The following is a 21051-nucleotide window of genomic DNA, read 5'->3' as shown; positions in this document are numbered from 1 at the left end:
CTCCGTGACTATGGTATGGGTGCCATTTACCACAACAACTTGCGTTATGACATGCAAGACATTTATAGAGGAGATGGTGTGCACTTCAATGATGAAGGGAACAGAGTCTTCCTCTTGAACCTTAGACTCTGCATCGGTACTTACTTGTAGGTACCACTAAAAAATCATTTCATAAACACAACGGCTCTTTTTAGAGCCCCCTAATATCTAAACACTTAAATCTGATTTTCATTTATTTTATTTTTTTTTCCTACCGTACGCTTACCGTACGCGTACCCCGTGATTTTTTTTAAAATCAATAAATGTTTTCTTTGTACTTTTCTGTCCTTCTTTGACCCCCTTACAAATGTTAGGGGGTCTGTAACTCTCCTCATTGCCCCCTTTCCTTGTTTTCACTCTTTTTTTTCAGAGTGAAATACACAAAATGGCGGCCGCCGCTTCCTGGTTTCGGCCGATTCGAATGTTTACTAAGATCTAAGAGCCAATCAGAATCGCGCTCGCGCACGCCACCGTACGCTTACCGTAAGCGTACGGTAAGCGTACCGTCAGCGGGCTCAGATATATATATTGATTTAAAGGCTATTTTCTCAGAATCTACTGAACAGATTTACACCAAACCTACAAAAGGCACTTCCTTGACCTAGGGACTACCTCTCTGCCAAATTTTGAGTAATTCTGTTCAGCCGTTCGGGCTGTAGCTCGTTCTAAAGGTCCTATGGAAAAATGCATGGGAAAAACGCGTTTTGGGACCCCCCTTTTATCTCAGCCCCCGCTTGACGGATCCCCCCGAGACTTTCAGGGTAGGAGCGGAGCGTAGCGCCCCACCTATTTTGAGAAATTCGCGAGGATTCGTCGACCGGCGCCAAAGTTATTCAAAATAGAATGTTGAGGTTTTCCTATGGAAACGTGGTCCTAACTATAACTACCTACTGGCGACCGCCAGTAGGTAATATATATATATATATATATATATATATATTATATATATATATATATATATATATATATATATGGCCATTTTACAGGTCAGCATGGATAGCACTGTGCTAATCCTATGCTTAAAGAGTTTGCTGTGGAAATGGTAAAAGATTTTGTCCTTTTCTATCTCGGCATTGATAGCACTGTGCTAATCCTACGCTTTAAGACTTTGATAGAAAGGCAGACATTTGAGGTGAGCAAATTTATAGTGTCACTTGTACTGAGAGTGCTCTATATTGGAGCTGCTTTTCACCTAAACTTGAGAACTACCCAGAGTTCTCGGTTTCTTTTTTGCATAATTTATGCGTCACTCTATGCCTGAAAGGGTTTTGTTTTGACTTATACTGGGTGCTTCCTTGTGTCTGGACAAAGCTATACCTCTCTGAATAGCTCTGAGAGCAAAACATGTGTCAGGGGTTCCTTTTATTCATTTCAGGTTGGCTTGGATCGTATTTTACCAATCCAAAGCTGTAATACTGTGCCTGGAGTGGTGAAAGGTTTTGGCCATTTTACAGCTCAGCATAGATAGCACTGTGCTAATCCTATGCTTAAAGACGTTGCTGTCGAAATGGTAAAGGATTGTGTCCCTTTTTATCTTGGTGTGAATAGCACTATGCTAACCCTATGCTTAAAGACTTTGATAGAAAAGTAGACATTTGAGGTGAGCAAATTTAGAGTGTCGCTGGTGTTGAGAGTGCTCTATATTGGAGCTGCTTTCCACCTAAACTTGAAACTACCCGGAGTTCTCTGCTTCTTTTTATGCATAATGTATGCGTCACTCTATGCCTGCAATTGGGGGTGCTGAATTTCTTTTATTTGGGAGTGTAAAGCAAGACAGAAGGCTTCAAAGGCCTTGGCCACCTTCGATATGCGACCCAGGCATTCCCCAGACAGGGGAAATGCCACCCCCTGCCCTAGGCCGATTTGGCACAAGGACAGGCGGGAAAATTAGCTAGTCAGGAGGCATGTCACCTATCAGGCTGTTTCCACCCAAAGGTGGGCTACCGGATATGAAAATGAATACTAGACTCCCACCATCATGATCTTTGGTGGAATTAGGCTCATAGGGTCAGGGTTATGCCCACTTCCTACATGGAGTAGTCATATAGGTGGTGTAGTCACCACAAAGGTAAGCAGCCCATTGCCTACTACCTGTCACTTCCCTTAATGTCCCTATATTGGGTATTTAGGAAGCTCTTCCCTGATGCCAGGAACTTAGATTTAATAGATGCAGAAGAAAAGGACAAAGAGGAGGCACGAGAAAACGAGAACTGAAGACTTTTAATGGATGCAGAAGAAAAGGACAAAGAGGAGGCACGAGAAAACGAGAACTGAAGACTGCTGTAGACTGTTGGCACCAAACCATCCCTGCCTGCACCAGGCTCGACAATTGTGACCTAGTGACTCGTCCTGAAGCGGAGCATCGGCCAAGAACACCGGCAGACTGCCAACCCTTCACAAATTGCCAGCAATCTCCACTGGAGTAGAGCAGCTACTCCCCTGCAGTCTGCAGGCACTGAAGCGGCAGAGTCCGGTCTACTGTGTTGCCATTTCCTGGTAAGTCCGACACAGCAGCCACACAGGAAGAGGTACTTGTGCTCCCGAAGCTCAGATCTGCACCCCCACCGAGTGAGAGGACACCAGGATCAACTAGAGCCGCACAGCACCAATACCTGGAGTACTGGACCCCTTGCAGCAACCAAAGCCTGTTTAAGTCCAGTCAGGACTCTAACAGAACAGAGACAGAGGTGCTGTTGAGGAACGTCAGCAACACAGAGACTCACTTCCAGAGTGGCCCTGTGTAAGAAAGTGACCTCTCTTTGCATAGTTGCCCCCACCTTTTGCCAAACTGTTGATGTACTTTGACTGAGTGTGCCCTTGGCTCCTGCCAACCAGGTACCCAGGACCTATGTTCTTTCCCTAAAACTGCATTGATACAAAACCCAATTGGCACTCTTTGGCCACATGCAAGTCTCTTGTAACTGGTACCATAGGTACTAAGGGCACTGTAGCCAGGGAAGTTCCCTAAGGGCTACAGCACTTATTGTGCCACCCCTAGAGGCCCTGTAACCTTACACACACACACACACACACACACTGCCATTGCAGGCTGAAGAGTCGACATGGCACACATCCCTGTGTGCCATGCCTACAACCCAATGCCCAGGCATAGGTAAGCCACCCCTCTATCTGGGTGCACTATACAAGTGGTGAGGGTACTAGCGCACGAGCCCTGTACCCCTACAGTGTCTAAGCCAATTCTTAGACACTGTAAGTGCAGTAATGCCATTAAGAGTATATGATACTGGGAGTTTGTCATTATGAACTCCAAAGCACCATAATGGCTTTACTGGAAAATGGGAAGTTTGGTATCAAAATTCTCAGCTCATTAAACCCACACTAATGCCAGTGTGGGATTTAATTAAAAATGCACTCAGAGGGCATCTTGGAGATGCCACCTGAAAAACTACCTAACTCTAGTATCCTGGCTGAGTGGCTGCTTGCCAGCTGCCACCACCACACATGTTTCTGGACCCCTGGGTCGCGAGCCTGGCGCTCTCAGGGTCCTGAAGCAATACACATCCTGGGACGAGGTGCCAAACCTCCTCCCTTAGGATGGACAGGGTCCATGAAGGAGAAGCTTCAAAGGCTTGCCGCCTTTGTGAGCTTCGCCAGGCCTTTTGCTGCTTCCAGCAACTGACCCCCACCGATTCTGACCCCCACTTTGGGCAGGAGAATTGGAGTTGTGCCCATCTTTGCCAACCCCACCACTCAGGTGGGGGAGGCGAGGTGAAGCACAACCCTCAGTCACCGCCATCTTGCAGATGGGGGGGACCCAGCCAACCAGAGATAGGCATATGGCCCCCTCCCACACGAGTGAGGCACCATTTTTATCGGGAGACCAGGGGGAACGCAGGGTAGTAAGAAATTTGTGTCAGCCCGGTGATGCCACAACTTTCCCACACAAAAATGTGTGGAAAAAGTGATTTTTTTCAGCTAAATTTGAGGTTTGCAGGGGATTCTGGGTAGGAAAACGTTGGGGGATCCACGCAAGCCATGCCTCCCTGGAATCCCCCGGGTGTCTATGTTTCAGAAATGTGTGGGTTTGGTAGGTTTCCATAGCTGGCCGACGAGCACGGGGCCAAAAACCTAGGTGATCCCCCTTGCAAAACCAGGTTGTTTTGTGATAGGCAATTTTGCTGTTGCCTCAATTCGTTTTGGGCCCTTGCCTGTCGCAGGTACTTGGGCCTCCTGTACGAGTGAGGCACCATTTTTATCGGGAGACCTGGGGGAACGCTGGGTGGTAGGAAATTTGTGTCAGCCGGGTGATGCCACAACTTTCCCACACATAAATGTGTGGAAAAAGTGTTTTTTTTCAGGTAAACTTGAGGTTTGCAGGGGATTCTGAGTAAGAAAATGTTGGGAGATCCACGCAAGCCATACCTCCCTGGAATCCCCCGGGTGTTAAGTTTTAAAAAATGTATAGGTTGGCTAGTTTTCCATAGGTGCCAGCAGAGCTAGGGTTCAAAAACTACAGCTAGGCACTTTGCAAAAAAAGGGTCATTTTTCACTGTGAAAATGTGGTGTGTCCACGTTGCGATTTGAGCCATTTCCTGTCGCGGGCACTAGGCCTACCCACACAAGTGAGGTGCCATTTTTCTCGGAAGACTTGGGGAACGCGGGGTGGGTGGAATTTTGTGGATCCACACAGATTCCAGAACTTTGCACCACAGAAATGTGAGGAATATGTTTTTTTATTTTATTTTTACAAATGTTTAGGTTTGCAAGGGATTCTGGATAATAGAACCTGGTGAGAGCCAGTCAAGTCACCCCATCCTGGATTCCCCTGGGTGTCTAGTTTTCAAAAATGTATAGGTTTGCTAGGTTTCCCTAAGTGCCGGCAGAGCTAGGGTTCAAAATCTACAGCTAGGCACTTTGCAAAACAAGCATTTGCAATGCAATAGGTCTCGCATTTACAAGAATTTAAGCTGTTGGCATTGTAAATGACAATGCCTTTTATTTATCTGTTTTGATAATTAACACATAAATAAAAGGCATGGTCATTTACAATGCCAATAACTTAGACTCTTGCAAATGCAAGACCTATTTAATTTCAAAGAAGTGGCCGCCATTGTCCCGGGCTGCTTGGAAAGTGAAAGCGCGCATGGCGCGTCAAATGTTCAGGAAAGCATGTCATGCCTGCAGTAGGAGAAACTCAAAGAAAATACAGCTTACTGACTAAATAAGACATACCATGTAACAACAGAAGTGAAATGGAAGGCTATAAATGAAGAAAAGGCAGTACTAAGGAGTAACTAACAAGCCTGAAAACAATCAGAAGCCAGCATTTACAAACGACAATGACACAAGCCAATGAAAAATATGGGCGGAGAGTGGGCAGGGCTTCTATTCCATACTCCAATACAGCATGGCTTGCAGTGCAGCGCATGCGCTGCCCAGGCTTGACCTAAAAAAATGTTAGGCATTTAAGGGGACAAGCATAACACCATCGAGAATGTGGCAGACTCCAAGCATGGTAGACACTGTCCAAAATTAGAACCAGGCACCACTTTTGCCACAGGATTGGATTTTCAGATCTCACAGAGTTTTCCTCAGACTCCTAACAGACAGATTCTATACTCCACTCCTGCTGTGCATGACAATCGGTTTGCAGAGTGAGTTAAATTCACATGGGGCAAGGCACCTCTATCCATATGCAGGCCATGTGTCCCAACCCTACTGTGGACTGATTTATGATCCCGTGGCATGGCCCATTGGCAAGGCCCTACAATCAACCACTGGTGTGTACAACAGAAAGCTGTATGCAGAAGGATGCCCTCAAGAGGATAAATGATGAACCTAGCAAAAGGCCAGACCCTCTGCTGCATACTGCACAAGACAGAAGGCAAAGCACAATGATTTATGTGGCACAAAGTGGCATGGCAAGGGGCCTAGGAAAAGGCCCACCCGATGGACACCGCTGTGAGCACAGATCCTGCACTCAAACTCTCCTGTGTATGGTGCAAATGTCTTAAGGCTATGGACACCGGATTTGGATGTGGCAAGGTTTGATGTAGATCTAGCTATAGGCCGAGCTTCGTGCACAGAGGCGACTGCATCTTCAATAAGGCTAAAGTGCTGTTTTGATTATGCAGCAGCGTAATTTGAGTTGTAAACAATAACAAATTTTTAACCTCTTCAGTGCCCATGACTAGATAGTCTCGTCATGGAGCACGGTCGCGCTGTGCCCATGACGAGACTATCTCGTCATGAACCCCACCCACTAATAAAACGCCCGGCACAGGAGGGGGAAAGGGCGTGGCACAGAAGGGGTTAACTGAAATGTGCAAAGGTCTATGTTTAAATAACACGCATATAATATACGCAGTAGTTGGTAATCATGCAGAGATGGTCCTTTAAAACTCCTTCATCAACAAACAAAGGTCCATACGAGGGTTATTTAATGATTATACCTGAATATTAAGATATAGAAAACCCTGTTCCGTTAATTACAATATAAACCCTTAAAAAACATTGAAGTTCTGCAGTTATGGTAACCTGCACAAACCCTAACTCATGCCCACGCCAGGTGATGCTCATGTTCTCACATGTGACATCAATTATGACATCAAATGACATCATCATTCGCACCACCGGGCAAAGGGATTTTATACCACTGTATTTTGAGTAAAAACATCCTAACAAGTAATGAAGACGATTTAAAGCAAAATTTTGGACAATTAGGACATTTTGAATACAACATCGGTAAAGGTAATGCAAACGTTTGTGAACACCATAGGGAGGTTGTTAATGCAAGATCAGGCATTAGGCTGCTGTGGAAAAGTGGCACCATGCCAGTAATAATTAACAGCCTCCGAGACGGCTCCAGTGAAAGTTTAGCAAATTTCGCATCAGAGGTCTACCTTTGCAAGTCCCGACACGCCGTGCTAGGAAGCCAGCCATTCATCCAGGCCATAAAAGAATCCGTCAACAGTCGATTGCAAAATTCCAGGAATAGTCAGTGAGCGGGGTTGGGGGGGGGGGTGTATTTCACTCGTACAACACAGTTTGCAAAGTACGTTCATTTGCATTGGCCGCGGAATGACACCTGACTCAGTAGATTTGACAACGGTCTGCCTAACGAGGTCAAACGTGACAGACGCCTCGTCGACGCACTTACCCATGTCTTGCAGCTTGAGCTGCTCCACATAAAACAAGCCCATGAGATCCCTGAGAGGAGCGTGCGCCATCCAAAAGCAGCGTTCCGCAAGTGGTGCGCAGATAAGCCCGCGAGTGATGCACGCGTGCCAAGGCTGCGAGGAGCGTGCGCCAAGAGACGCCGTACGCATGCACATCTCCTATCCGGCCGGCCGAGCACATCTCCTGTACCCCTTCGCTACCAAAACCGACAACAATATATCTCACCAAGGCGAGCAGCGCATGCGCTGCGTCGCTAGGCAAGACTTAAAAGGGTCAGTTTTCACTGTGAAAATGTGGTGTGTCCACGTTTTGGTCCGTTTCCTATCGCGGGCACTAGGCCTACCACACAAGTGAGGTACCATTTTTCTCAGAAGCCTTTGGGGAACGTAGGGTGGGTGGAATTTTGTGGATCCACGCAGATTCCAGAAATTTCCACCACAGAAATGTGTTTTTCTTTTTTACAGTTTTTAGGTTTGCAAGGGATTCTGGGTAACAGACCTGGTGAGAGCCAGTCAAGTCACCCCATCCTGGATTCCCCTGGGTGTGTAGTTTTCACAAATATATAGCTTTTCTGGGTTTCCCTAGGTGGCACGGCAGAGCTAGGGTTCAAAATCTACAGCTAGGCACTATGCAAAAAAAGGGTCAGTTTTCACTGTAAAAATGTGGTGTGTCCACGTTGCGTTTTGAGCCGTTTCCTGTCGCGAGCACTAGGCCTACCCACATAAGTGCGGTACCATTTTTATCGGGAGACTTAGGGTAACACAGAATTGTAGAGCAACTGTTATTACCTATTGACTTTCTATGCATTTCTGCCTTCCAAATGAAAGACAATGTGTAAAAAAGAAGTCATTTTGAAAAATGACCTATAATTCTCATGCTAGTATGGGTACTCACAATCTCAGAAATGTGCAAATATCTACTGTTTCTAAACTCTATATTTTAATCCAATTTCAGAAATACATAGGTGTCTCTCATACCGATTTTTCCATGTATATATTTTCCCAAATTAAATGCAATATTCCCGGTACATAATAAAAAACCATTGCAAGACTGCTCAGTTATTGGCTCTGGGTTCGTCTGGTTCTTGGTGAACCTAAAAGTCCTATATATCCCCACAAACCGAAAGGTCCTTCGGATGTAACAGTATATTGCTTTCAAACAGTTGTCATAATTAGAAGTTGTTACAGGTGAAAACGTTGACACAAATGGCTGTTTTTTTCAACTAATTTTCAATTTATCCTATATTCAACAGTTAGTTTCTATAAAGAAACCTTGAAGGATCTACACAAATGACCCCTTGCAGAATTCACTTTTCTAAAATGTATAGCTTTCCAGGATCCATTATTGCTTTCATATCCATTTCTACCATTAACTGGAAGGAGGTTGAGAACACAAAACATAGTAAAAATAGGCTATGTCCCAGAAAAATGCAAAACTGTGTAAAAAATGTTGGTTTTCTGACACATGTCTGCTTGTCCCTGAAAGCTGGGAAGAAGGTGATTTCAGCACCACAATCCCTTTTTTGATACCATTTGCAGGGAAAAAAGACGCTTTCATCTGTAGCCCTTTTTTCCACTTTAAAAAAATGGAAAAAAAAGTGATCTGTATTTTGCCTAATTTCTTTGTTCCCGCCAGGGGAATCCAAAAACCCTGGGTACCTTTAGAATCCCCATGATGTTGGAAAAAAAGGCCACAAATTTGGCGTGGATATCTTATGCGGTCAAAAAGTTACAGGGTCCTAAGCGCGAACTACCCCAAATAGCCAAAAAAAGACTTAGCACAGGGGGGGAAGGCCTAGCAGCGAAGGGGTTAAACTTGAGTAAATGCAAGTCTTATTGCATTGCAAATGCTTGTTTAGGTGATCGTTAGTGGATTGTCCACTCCCTCCTACCTAATGGCAGGCTATCGCTATTCAAGTATAGAGCTTAAGCTACTAAACAAACACACAGACAAACCTTTACACTGTTCGGAGGCTCTTCCTGTCTTAGCACCCAATTCTAAAGCGGTCACCGAAAGCAGTCAAAGCAAGTCCACCCCACACATTAAATCACTGTTGACAAACACTGCAGGAGGGAACACTGTTGAGCAACGAAAACAATTAATGGGGCTCTATTTTAATGCTCGTTTAATCCCTAAACACGCACTTGAGGTATGGAGTCTACTGGACCCAGAGAAACCAGACATATGTTTTATAACTGAAACCTGGCTTCACGAGTCAGCTCTTTCTGACGTGCAACGGTCTTCCCCATAGAATATCAACTAACCAGACTTGACAGAAACATCAAAAGAGGGGGTGGCCTAGCATTAGCCTTTAGAGCAGGGTCTGAAGATCTGCACTTTGGAAACTATTACCTCAGAATGAATTGAAGTATGTATTTTTAAAGTGGAAAAACAAACCAAGGGAACCTGCAGATGTGCCCCTGTCCATTGACCTCCTGGTCCTAAAACTAATTTCACTAATCGTCTGACCGAGATCATTGCCCCACATGTACTAGCGGCCGTCAATTTTCTGCTCATCAGAGATTTTAATTTCCATGCCGAACTCTCTTCTGATACAGATACTAGCCAACTGATCACCAACTTAAACACACTGGGACTAGCACAGAAGGTGGCTGGATCGACCCATTCGTCAGGTCATACCCTTGACCTTCTGTTCACAAATGAAGCCAACACTATGATGAAACCTCCGATCCCCCTGATCTGGTGAGACCATAGCCTACTGAAATTCCATTTACTAATAACCACCACCTCTGAAAATCCTAGTAGTGAACAGAAATGGATCAGGCCCTGGAGAAAAGTCTGCCCTGCGGCTTTTTCTCCTAATTTTAGTCCCCCTCTCCTGACAGGCTCTGAGAACATTGGCCATGAAGCAGACGTCTTTGAGAAGGCAATCATACAGGCCCTGGACATTATTGCACCCTTGTCAAAAGTCAAATACAAGTCTAAGGCGTCACTTTGGTTCACTAAATCTCTAAAAACTGACAAACTGGCCAGCAGGAAAGTAGAACGTAAATGGAGAACAACTAAAAGTACTGAGGGCAGACTAGCTTATAAACATATCTATAGACATTACCTAGAGAACATCAAGTTAGCCCAAAAAAACTATATCATTAACAGAATTGACAAGGCTGTAAATTCACACAAGGAACTTTACAAAATACTAAAATAATTTACCAATCCCTCCTCCTGCCAAACTGATAGTCCATCCTCACAAGACTGGGTAGACACATTGTCCGCCTACTTCGAGGAAAAGATCTGGCTCCCCGGTCAACCCTGTTCCACCCCATATTCTGTTAACTCTCTCCCCAGTGCTCCTTAAAAGTCTTACCAACCTTTTTATCATGTCCCTAAGTCAAGAGACAGTCCCAATAAAATGGAAAGCAGCTAGGGTCAAACCTATACTTAAAAAACGTCGGCATATCCCATAGAGCCCAGTAACTATCAGCCAATTTCTCCACTTCCTTATTAAGAAAAAGTACTTGAGTCTATGGTCAACAAACAACAACCTACCTAGAAAGCCACCAAATGTTAGACCCTTCTCAGTCAGGTTTTAGGACTTACTATAGCACGAAAACATCCTTCGTAGAGGTAGTTGACATCATAAGACTCGCCCAGGACATTGGCATTCAGCAATGCTGGTCTTATTAGATGTGTCGGCAGCCTTTGACACCATCTTCCACAGAACATTAGAACAACGACTGCAGGAGAAACGGCCATAAAGTGGCTGATTAACTACCTAAGAGCCGAACCACCGCTGTACAACTAGGCACCCTAGTCTCTTGTAGTCAGATGGTAGAAAAGGGAGTCCCCCAGGGATCAATACTTAGTCATATGCTTTTCAACCTCTAAGTGGCACCTTTGGCAGAGGTAATAAGATCTTATGGGTTCGATGTGGTGTCTTATGCTGACAACACTCAGCTGTTAATCATTCTTGGTCCCAACCCAATAGTCACCAGAATCAGATTTTAAAGCTGTATGACTCACATAAACATCTGGATGCAAGCCAACCATACTAAGCTTAATGCAAGTAAGACAGAGGTAATTCTATTCGGAAAAGCACATGAACTCTGGTCCAATGACTGTTGACTTCAGTGACTTGGCCCTTGTCCATCTCCTCAGCTCATGGTACTTAACCTTGGAGAACAAATCGACAACAAGTTGTCCATAAAAGACCATGTAAATCATATCTTGAGCACCTGTTATGGCATAATGCGGAGCCTACGAAAAATCTTCCAATGGACTCCAGTGGAACCAAGGAAATGACTCGTTCAGGGTCTAATAATCAGGCGTCCGGACGATGGAAACGCTCTGATGGCCTCAATCAATGAAGAGCAATTAACCAGACTCTTGTTGTTGCATAACACCACTGCCAGATTGGTGTTAAATCTACCATCACAGTCTCTGTCGGCACCCAGTTTAAAAGCTCTACACTGGCTCCCTACTAGGAAACGGGTTAGTTTCAAGATTAGCTGCCTGGTACATAAGAGCATGTATGAAAATGGGCCAAGCTACCTGGCCAAGAAACTTAACCGGTATTCACCAAACAGGAATCTACTCAACCCTCTAAGGGTCAACACCACCAGGAATGGTGGCAGATCATTTTCTCATTTAGCTCTACTCTTCTGGAATGAGCTTCCAACGCAGTTTCGTACGATCACCGATCACAAACAGTTCCGAGAGAAGTTTAAAACCTGGCTTCTTTGATTGCTTTTTCCTCCTCCTGTTTACCGTCAATCTTCACCTTCATTTGTATTCGCTATAGCGCATTGAGACCCCTCCGAGTGTTATGTGCGCTCAACAAAACCTTATAACATAACATATCATTTAATCAACCAACTTGTCTGAAATACCTGTATTGCTTTACCGGTGACCTTTGCCTTCTTCATGTGCTCCAGTGTTTCATCCACACTCGGGCCAAGTTAAGTACATGCCAATAATGGTTGATTTTGCTTCTGTTGGAAACATAAATGCAGTGTTGCAGCCATTTCCATCTTACGGCCCTCTGCTGCTAGGCATTTACATGCCCGGTCTAGTAAAAGACCTTTTGACAATGGATTATGTACTCTTTTCCTTGCTATTGGAACAATTAAGGAGTGAACCTTCACCTATTACTGTATATATTGTGGGTTCTGTAGAGAAGGTTTGCATTATTAATCAACTGATGACATTACAGATCTTGATGTAAAAACCTCAGTTTGCTGTGCTACTTTTCATACCAGTCAGAAATTACTTCTTTCAGAAGCCTTTTTTATTTCCTGCAGAAAACAGATGTCCTTCTGTTCACCATATTGCACCTCGTATATATATCTCTGGAGTTCTCTCAACGACTACATAATAAATTGTAATGTCATCTGGTGGAATAGTTCTGCTTGGACACATGTATACCTTCCCTACGGCGAGTCATTATCTATGTTTTGCCACACTGCTCTTTCTGAATACAGTGTTATAGGACAAACTACACCTGGCGATTGAATAAAAATATCTCCTCTGTGTTATCTTCCCCAACTGTATATGCTGACTGAGAAGTAGATGATTCACTCTTATCCCTTTGTTTTAGTGTTGTCTTGAGCCCCTTAACTAGGGTCTGTTAGGTACAAAGTCAGAGTCACTGGAAGTATAAAAGCACACACAAACAAGCTTCTACTCATAGATTTGCATATTTTTCTTTTAGAGGCCTATCACCCCCTAAACTACCAGCACCACGAATGAAGGATTTAGTTCCTATTTGGACTACATAATTTAATATGGTAACCATTCCACTTCTATCATTCTTTACCAGGCATTTTTCTCAACTAACTTTCAGCAGATCTTGTATAAAATGTTTGGGGGGTAGGGACGGCAGTGGTACGATAACGACCAGGAAACAAAAAATTAAATACTTGAGGTTAAAAAAGTTACTACACGTAAGGGAATTTAACACACAGCTCATTATTGGAGGCTCAGTAGAGTAGGAAACAAAGATTCTCAAGGTGGTTAGCAAAAATCTCTTCTCATAGTTAATAGTAATTGTATTCCTAGCCTTTGACAAAATGTATTCATTACAGATGACAAATTCATTTATGCAATCGACCAGCTACAAAATATTATTTGTTTTTAAAAATGTATTTGTTAACTAAATGTATCTCAAAATCGCAATGAAAACTAAGCAAAAACATGGATAAGTAATGCCTCAAAAATCCCAATTACATACTTGTAATACTGCTTCTGTAGAGCAGACATCTCTACCCTGAGAATTTGCTCCACTTTGGCTGGCAGAGATTTTTCTACGTCTTTCTTCACTCTACGCAAAAGGAAAGGTTCCAGGACTTTGTGTAGAGTCTGATACCCATTCTCCTTCCCCTTACCATGGTCATCCTCAAAGTCATCCCAAGAGTCAAACCTAAGAGAACAAGAGAGAGGCTACATAAGAGCTTAGAAACTAAATCATTCTTTGTGTGTATGTATTTTCATGTTGACTAGTACTTGTCAAGACAGACATACTAAGAAACCTTGACAATACGTATCATGGATGAAAGATCATATACAATAGGCAACATTTTATCTAGTATAGAATCTCTGCTGCTCAAATGCATGTTTACAAATAATATTTGTGCATTAGTAAAAGTAATTGTGCTTACTTTTCTGGCATTAGAAAATGCAACAGTGACCAGAGTTCTTTCAAGGAATTCTGAAGGGGTGTACCCGTAATCAGCAGCCTGTGATTAGACTTAAACTCAATTAACGTTTTGTATAACAGCGAGTCATCATTTTTCAGCCGATGTGCCTCATCTACTCCAAGAAAAGCCCAGTTAATGATGCCGAGGACATTCTAAACCAGGAGAAAAGTAACAATTACGAACAGAACTGATAACGGACATTACAACGAGCTAAGGCACATTACCTGTATGGCAGAAATAACAATAAAAAAAATAGATATATTTGACACACCCTTGGTGACACATTCTAGGGAATAAACAATGATGTACGATTGAATGAATGAACACTATATCTAGTGTTTAGTGTCACTGTGGCACTAACTCCTCAACAGAGAAACTTTGGTGGCAGTACAAAATGCAGTAGATATATCTTTTTGGCTTCTTCTAGGAACCATTTGATAAATGTATTTTTTTTGCACCAACTGTTTTTAAACTGGTTTTGTGACTATTTACAAAAGAAGGGGTATTGAGGAATACTCCCAAGAAACATATACGAAAGACGAAAGGATGAAAAGGCACATTAACAGATCAGTTCCTGTAAACCGCTAGAGAGGAGGCACTAGCATGTTTATACAATGCAACACATTGACTCAACATACACTGTGCTGCAAAGTTACAGAGAAGGCCTTGCCACATCACCATCACCATTAAGTCCATAATAATCCATACATTTCCCCCATATTATACGAAATTTGCGTGGGCATCCCCCTCTCTTGTAAAGGGTCCTTTCTGCGGCTATATGTAAGTCCATTCCTTTCCTCCATTTGGCAAGGTTGGGTAACTGAGGAGCCCCCCTGCTTGAGTAGATCTTGAATGGCTACGACTAATCGCAAATTGTAAAAGAATAATTGCATTAGTGGTATATCTACATCATTGGGTATTCCTAGGAGTATATATTTAGGATCATCAGGGATTTGTACCTCTAATATGACGGATAGTTCTGAGAGTATTTGATGCCAGTATGTATGTTCAAACAAGACCACAGTATGTGAATAATGACTCCCTGACTCCTCCCACAACGTGAACAGTCTGGTAAGGGTGCCCTGCCTATTAGATGGAGATAGGCCCTATCGTAGCAAATCCTGTGCAGGATTTATAGTTAAATAAGGCACCCTGATTGCCACTTCTCTCTGGAATATCAAGTCAGCCTCCCAGTCAATATCCTCCAGTGTGCCTACTTCTACTTCCCATGCTGTCCGTAGTTTTAGGAGGGCATCGGGCATGTTATTGTAAATGGTCTTGTAGGTGTGGGTAACAGCTTTCTCTCGTAGGTCATCAATCAAAAGCCTACCCTTTAAGGGAGCGTATTCTGGGAGGTCTGGGGGGGGAGGGGAGGGTGAAGGGGTCATATTTTTGGCTTTCCATGCATGTTTAAATTGTAGATATTTGTAATATAGTCGCTCATGGAGCTAGAATTCTCTCTGGAGAGAAGTGAAGGCCATTAAAGTACCATCCTCTAGTACATCGCCCACTTTAGAAAGCCTATACCAGGATACAATGTTTCTGAGTTTATTGATTTCTTTCAGATGCCTGCCCCTTCATAATGGTGTTTCCCGTGTGATTTTCTGGTTCCAAACCATGGAGGAATTCGCCTTGTCACATGCCTCTGTTAGTTGGGTAGCTAGAAAGAGGCTATATCTTCCATCACCGCCATAAAGGAAATTTTGGTACGTGAGTATCTGGAATTGGACCTATTCAGGGCGTAAGTGGAGTCGTCTCTGTCCTAGAATCCCCAGACATTGGCTATCAGATGGTATGCCCAGTAGTAGGCCTGAAGATCGGGGAGACCTTTACCCCCATTGTACTGATTACGCTGAATATATGCAGAGCTATTCAGGGATACCCATCATTCCATAGTAGGTTTCTGAGTTCGCCATCAATGAGTGTGAGAATATAGTCAGCGAGTCTGTAGTATGTGTTTTGCAAAGCATATAGGAATTTTGGGAGGGTGATCATTTTGAATAGTGCTGCTCTCCCTAAGAGCGTTATGGGGAGTCGCTTCTAGCGGCCACTTCTGAATGAAAATCAGTCAGTATTGATCTGCGTTTTTATCGACACTCCGTTTGGGGTCCGTTATGGCATAGATCTCCATGTATTGGAATACCCCCATGGTTACTTTAAGTCGAGAAGGGAGATCGATCAGTTAAGAGCATCCACCCATAGGGAAGAGCACCGATTTTTCTCAATTTATTCTGTATCCTGAATAGGACTTGTAGCGTCCGAATATATGCAGGACTGGTGGGAGTGAGTCCATGTGTTTGGAGAGGTAAAGCAGAGTGTCATCTGCATATAGGGACATTTTTTCTTTCGGGTTGGGAGAGCGCTCACTCTGAAAACCCTTGATATCCGGATGAGGTATCCAAGGGTTCAAAGGTCAAGGCAAACAGGAGTGGGGAAAGCAGGCAGCCATGTCGGGTCCCTCTCTTGATCTGAAAGGCTGGGGATAGCATATCATTTACTTTCACTGCAGCTATCGGTGCCGTGTAGAGCAGATTTATCCATCTGCTGAAGCATGGTCCAAATCCCATTTTCTGGAGGGTTTGGATCACAAAGGGCCAATGTATAGCATCAAAGGTCTTTTCAGCGTTGGGAGGAGTGGGGGGTCTTCCCTGTATTGGATTCTAGCCATCCAATTATGGAGTCCACACAAGTTTCCCCTAGTTCAACGGCTAGGCATGAAGCCAGATTGATCATTATGGACTAGTAGAGTAATCACTTTCAGAAGTCTGGTGGCTAGAATGGTAGCTAGTAATTTAATTTACATGTTTATCAATGCAAGAGGATGGTACGAGCTGCAGGATTTGCGGGGCTTTCAGGGTTTATGTATCACCACTATCGTAGCCCTACGGAGACCTGGCTGGAGGATCCAGTCCTCCCGTGTTTGAGGTATAAGTGAAGCAACTGTGGGGCTAGAATGTCCACTTATTTTTTTAAAAATCCTGCCGGGAGGTCATTGGGTCCCGGGGTTTAACCAGAGTTTATTCTAGCAATGGCATTCTAGACCTCTTTGAGGGTAATGTCCGAGTCAAGGGATTCATGAATGTCACTGGGCAGGGACGGTACAGTGATCTTTACGAGGTAATCAACAATATGGGAGGCCCTTGCTAGAGGTAGTCCGTCATAAAGGGCTGCATAGTTGTAGAAACCAAAGTAAGGTATAGTGTGCACAGAGTCCAGTGGAACCCCAAAGGTAGGCAGAGGTAAAAGTAGATAACACCTTACTCTCTATTTGGGGTAGTGCAGGCGAGCAGTAAGGTTTTATCAGAGGGTAGTGCTAAGTACTCATTGTACACACTCAGGCAAAACATTATGTCACACACTCAAAGAAGGAACTCAGACCAATTTGTTTGTATAAAAAATATTATTTAGTTATATTTATTTTCTAGAACCTAGCAAGCCTGGTACAGGTAAGTGTTTATGGCACTTTTTAAGGAAGGTTGAACAATAAAAGCAAACTGATTGAAAAATGTCCTTGTTACAGGTTTGTAAATCTTTTCAATACAGTGGAAAATACTGTTAGATTACTTTAGATTACTTTACAGATTACTTTAGGGATTACTTTTTCTACTCAGTGTTATATGCCTAGATATAACATTTCCTAGAGAAAAGGTAAGTAGAGCAGTTTTTGGTTATTCACAGTTTTTCAAGTTCTCATACAAAACCAACTCCACACTTGGAACAATTTTCAAGGAAAAACAATGTACGACTACGGAGAAAATGTGGTAATCGGTTAACAGGTTAAGTACTTGGTTGTGGGAGTTAATATTCTGGGGTTAGAACCAGGGTTCCCCCTAAGTCGAGGATGCACTCTCACAGCACCCTCAGCAGCACTAGGGTGGCCAGGTGCAGAGTGCTGAGGCCCAATGTTATCCAATGGGGGCCTCCGGTTGGTGGCTGCTCACAAGCCGGCCACAAGGTTGTGGGAGCAAAGCTCCTAATGTTAGGCTCAGGGTAAAGGGGGATTCTAGTTAGCACCCAAAGTACACCCGCAGCGGTGCAGGGGCAGCTGGTGCAGGGTGTTGTTTTGCCATCGGGTGCCCTGTTTACAATGGGAGTTGCCAATTTTGGATTTTGTCTGCAGGCTCGGTCCAGGAAGACATCCGGGAGGAACCAACAGCTGGACAGGTAAGTTGGAGGGCTGGGGACATAAGTGCACCTAAGGTTCTTTTCTCCAGGGTGCAGGGCGGCTGGATGAAGGTGGTGTCTTTTGAGGTCAGATTTCACTTAACTGGGCCACTCGTGGTTGGGGGGGTCTCCATGCAAAGGCTGCAGGCAACGTTGGAGAGTCCTGGAGGGGTTAACCCACGGTGGACTCGGACTCTGGAGCGCTGGGGAACCTCGCTGGGACTGGTGGGCCACCTGGATTCGGGCAGTAGGCATCGGGTGCAGTGGTGGTTCCAGGTGTCTGGTTTCTTTGTCCTCAGCAGGCTTTGAGTCTTTCTTGCCTGTTTCTTTTGAACAGAGCTGCTGTTCACAGGAGATCCGGTCTTTGTTGAAAGAAGTCAGGCCACCCAGGGGTTCTGAGATGCAGGACAAGGCGACTTTTGGAGCAGGATCTCTGGAAACTGCAGACGTGCCAGTAGGGCTGGGGTCAAGTCAGTTGTTCTCTGCAGTCTCCTCTGCTGGGCGTCTTCTTTCGTCCTGCTTAGGTTGCGGGAATCTCCCTTAGTGGTTCAGGGCTGCCACCTAAATATTGTATTTAGGGGGCATTTTAGGGGTCTCGAGGTCAGTAGCCAATGCACTACTGACCTTAAGGTGACTACACCCTTCCAGCGCAAGCAGAATATGGGCTAAGGACATCATTTTATACGTTTCATTCTTAAGGAACCAGTTCTAAACCCTGAGGTCTACTTTGCCTGTTCATTCCTTCAATATTTCTTGGTATAACTGACCCTGCACCCACCTCCTGCTTGGTGAATCTATTCACAAGGTGAGGGATCTGGAGGTAGAAGTATCCATCAGAAGAAAACTTTACATACCTACGGTAATGCTCTTTATGGTGGATACTATACGTACCTGCAGATTCTTCCGCCTTGCATGGCCAGTTGTACCATATGTTTTCTTGTTGTGGCCTTAACATATTATAGAAAACGGCACCTACCTTGAGAAAGTTGGCTTCATCCAATCTCCAAAATTGCATGTTAAAAAGTATGGATGGTAATTGACATCACACTGACAAGGGCTCTTTATAGCTCTGATAACGTCACAAGGTGTCCCATGCGGGGCCAAAGTGCAGCTGGTACCCCTTGCCGGGCGAAAGTGCAGCCGGCACCCGTTGCCAGAGTGAGAAAACTATTGACTAGGTTCTGCCCCTTACCAGCATAGGAGAGATTTTGAAACAGCTTAGGAGACACAACACTTCTGGGGCTGCCTCTTGGCTAGTCCATGGCTTCTGGAGATGGTTCTTTTCTGCACCGCTTTACCCTTTTTGCTCCAGAGAAGTCTCCAAAGAGTTGATCATCCAAACAATGATCTCTGGTCTGATCGATGTAAAAACTGAGGGCCCTCTTAGCAGGCACCACTGAAGGGCCTTCACATGCCAGTGTACATGGTTGCTCAACATTATGTTGTCAGAACTGGAATGATGGCTCTATTATGAAATATCGGAATCATAGCATGAATATCTAGAACCCTCTAAGGAGGAAGACAGGCTTGCCTCCATGTGATGTCCAGGTCTGCCCCTACGAACAGGAAACACTGAGAATGCACCAGGTGAGATTTGGGCTTACTGATAGAAAAGCCCAGGTCAAACAACAATGTGGTTGTCGCCTGCGGGTGGCAAGACAACATCTGTGGAGAGCTGGCTTTGACAAGCCTTTCGTCCAGGTAAGGAGATACTGGGATTCAGGCCAGTCTGAGATTGGCCGCAACCACTATCATCACTTTCATGAAGACTCAAGGAGCAGAAGTGAGGAGAAACAAAAGGACTGCAAATTGGTAGCGATATGACTAAACTGTGAAGCGAAGATACTTCCTGTGTGACTGCAGGATAGGGATGTGAAAATAGGCATCCTGCATATTGGCAGGCATCATTCAGTCTTCTGCTTCCAGCGCAAGCGTTATATGGGCTAAGGACATCATTTTGGATGTCTCCTTGTTAAGGAACCAGTTCAGAACCCTGAGGTCTGGGATCATGAGTAGACTTTCTCTCCTTTGTGGGGACCAGGAAAACAAGGAGTAGACCCCCTGGTCCTATTGCTGCTCTGGAACCGAGTAAGGATTGAACCTCTTGTTGGAGACTCACAGATGGATAGGTGGGAGTGCATCTGGATGGGGGGAGGAGGAGGTGTTTGTTGAAGAGTAGGGCATACACCCTCTCCATTATTTTCAAGACCCAGAGGTTTGATGTAATGAGACTCCATGCTTGTGGAAAGAAGGGCCATTACATGCTTGTGGAAAAGAGGATACCCATCATCCAATGGGCTGTTTGTGTTATGGTAAGATGGAACTAAGGCTGCTTCCCTGCGGTGGCTGGGGAAGAGGAAGAAGAGGAGGGAGGGAAAGAGAGAGCCCAAATGTACGAGTTACTTACCTTCGGTAACGATCTATCTGGTAGAGACGACTTTAGCCGCAGATTCCTTCACGTAGAATTATCCCCAGGCGTGAGACTGGATCCAGAAACTTTTTTGCCACAGCATCCCTGCGCAGCGGGGCGACATCACGCAACTCCGCCCAGGCGTCGTCCGCGTACGTGACGTCAGCGAGGTCACATAAGACCCGCCCCGGCGCCCACGTCAGTTTTCTTCGGAGAAATTTTCCGCACCACAACGCGGAACCACCAGATAAAAAACTGTGGAAGCATGGGAACAGTGTGCGAAGAGCAGAAAATTGGAAAGAAACGGTGACTAACACCACCACCAGAGTAGTGCCAACACGCAGAATCCAAGGGCAGGGAAATAGGAAAGAAGAACAAGCAGAAACCTGCGCAGTCACCCTGCCAGCACATAGACAACCTCCCATCCCTGTGCCCCGGAGGCAAGAACTTGGTCATGGCACACATAGGAAACCCACCTCCCCCATCCTGAGCAAGGAATGGGACCAGTCCCAAGACAGACGGGGACAACAAACCTCCAAGCCACCCCAACCTATAGGGCAACCACCCACAAGGGACAAGGGCAAGACAAGGCCAGAGGACCCTTAATCAGAGGATAGCAATGGAAGGAAGGGAGGGGAGGGA

At 44.7% G+C, this 21051-nt stretch overlaps 1 protein-coding gene across 2 annotated transcripts in view; it reads right to left on the bottom strand.

Moving 5' to 3' along the window:
* CHD2 (chromodomain helicase DNA binding protein 2) overlaps nt 1-21051 on the bottom strand; it is a 1941047-nt gene that overhangs the window by 1190719 nt on the left and 729277 nt on the right. For both annotated transcript variants that reach the window (XM_085644496.1, XM_085644497.1), the window contains 2 exons: nt 13797-13987; nt 13370-13558 (listed from right to left, as the gene is read on the bottom strand). In XM_085644496.1, the coding sequence (XP_085500622.1) occupies nt 13370-13558; nt 13797-13987 (380 nt within the window). The remainder of the gene's footprint in view (nt 1-13369; nt 13559-13796; nt 13988-21051) is intronic.

The sequence above is a fragment of the Triturus cristatus genome, chromosome 3_1 (assembly GCF_964204655.1).
Source record: "Triturus cristatus chromosome 3_1, aTriCri1.1, whole genome shotgun sequence".
NCBI lineage: Eukaryota > Metazoa > Chordata > Amphibia > Caudata > Salamandridae > Triturus > Triturus cristatus.
This window is presented reverse-complemented; position numbering and strand designations above follow the sequence as displayed.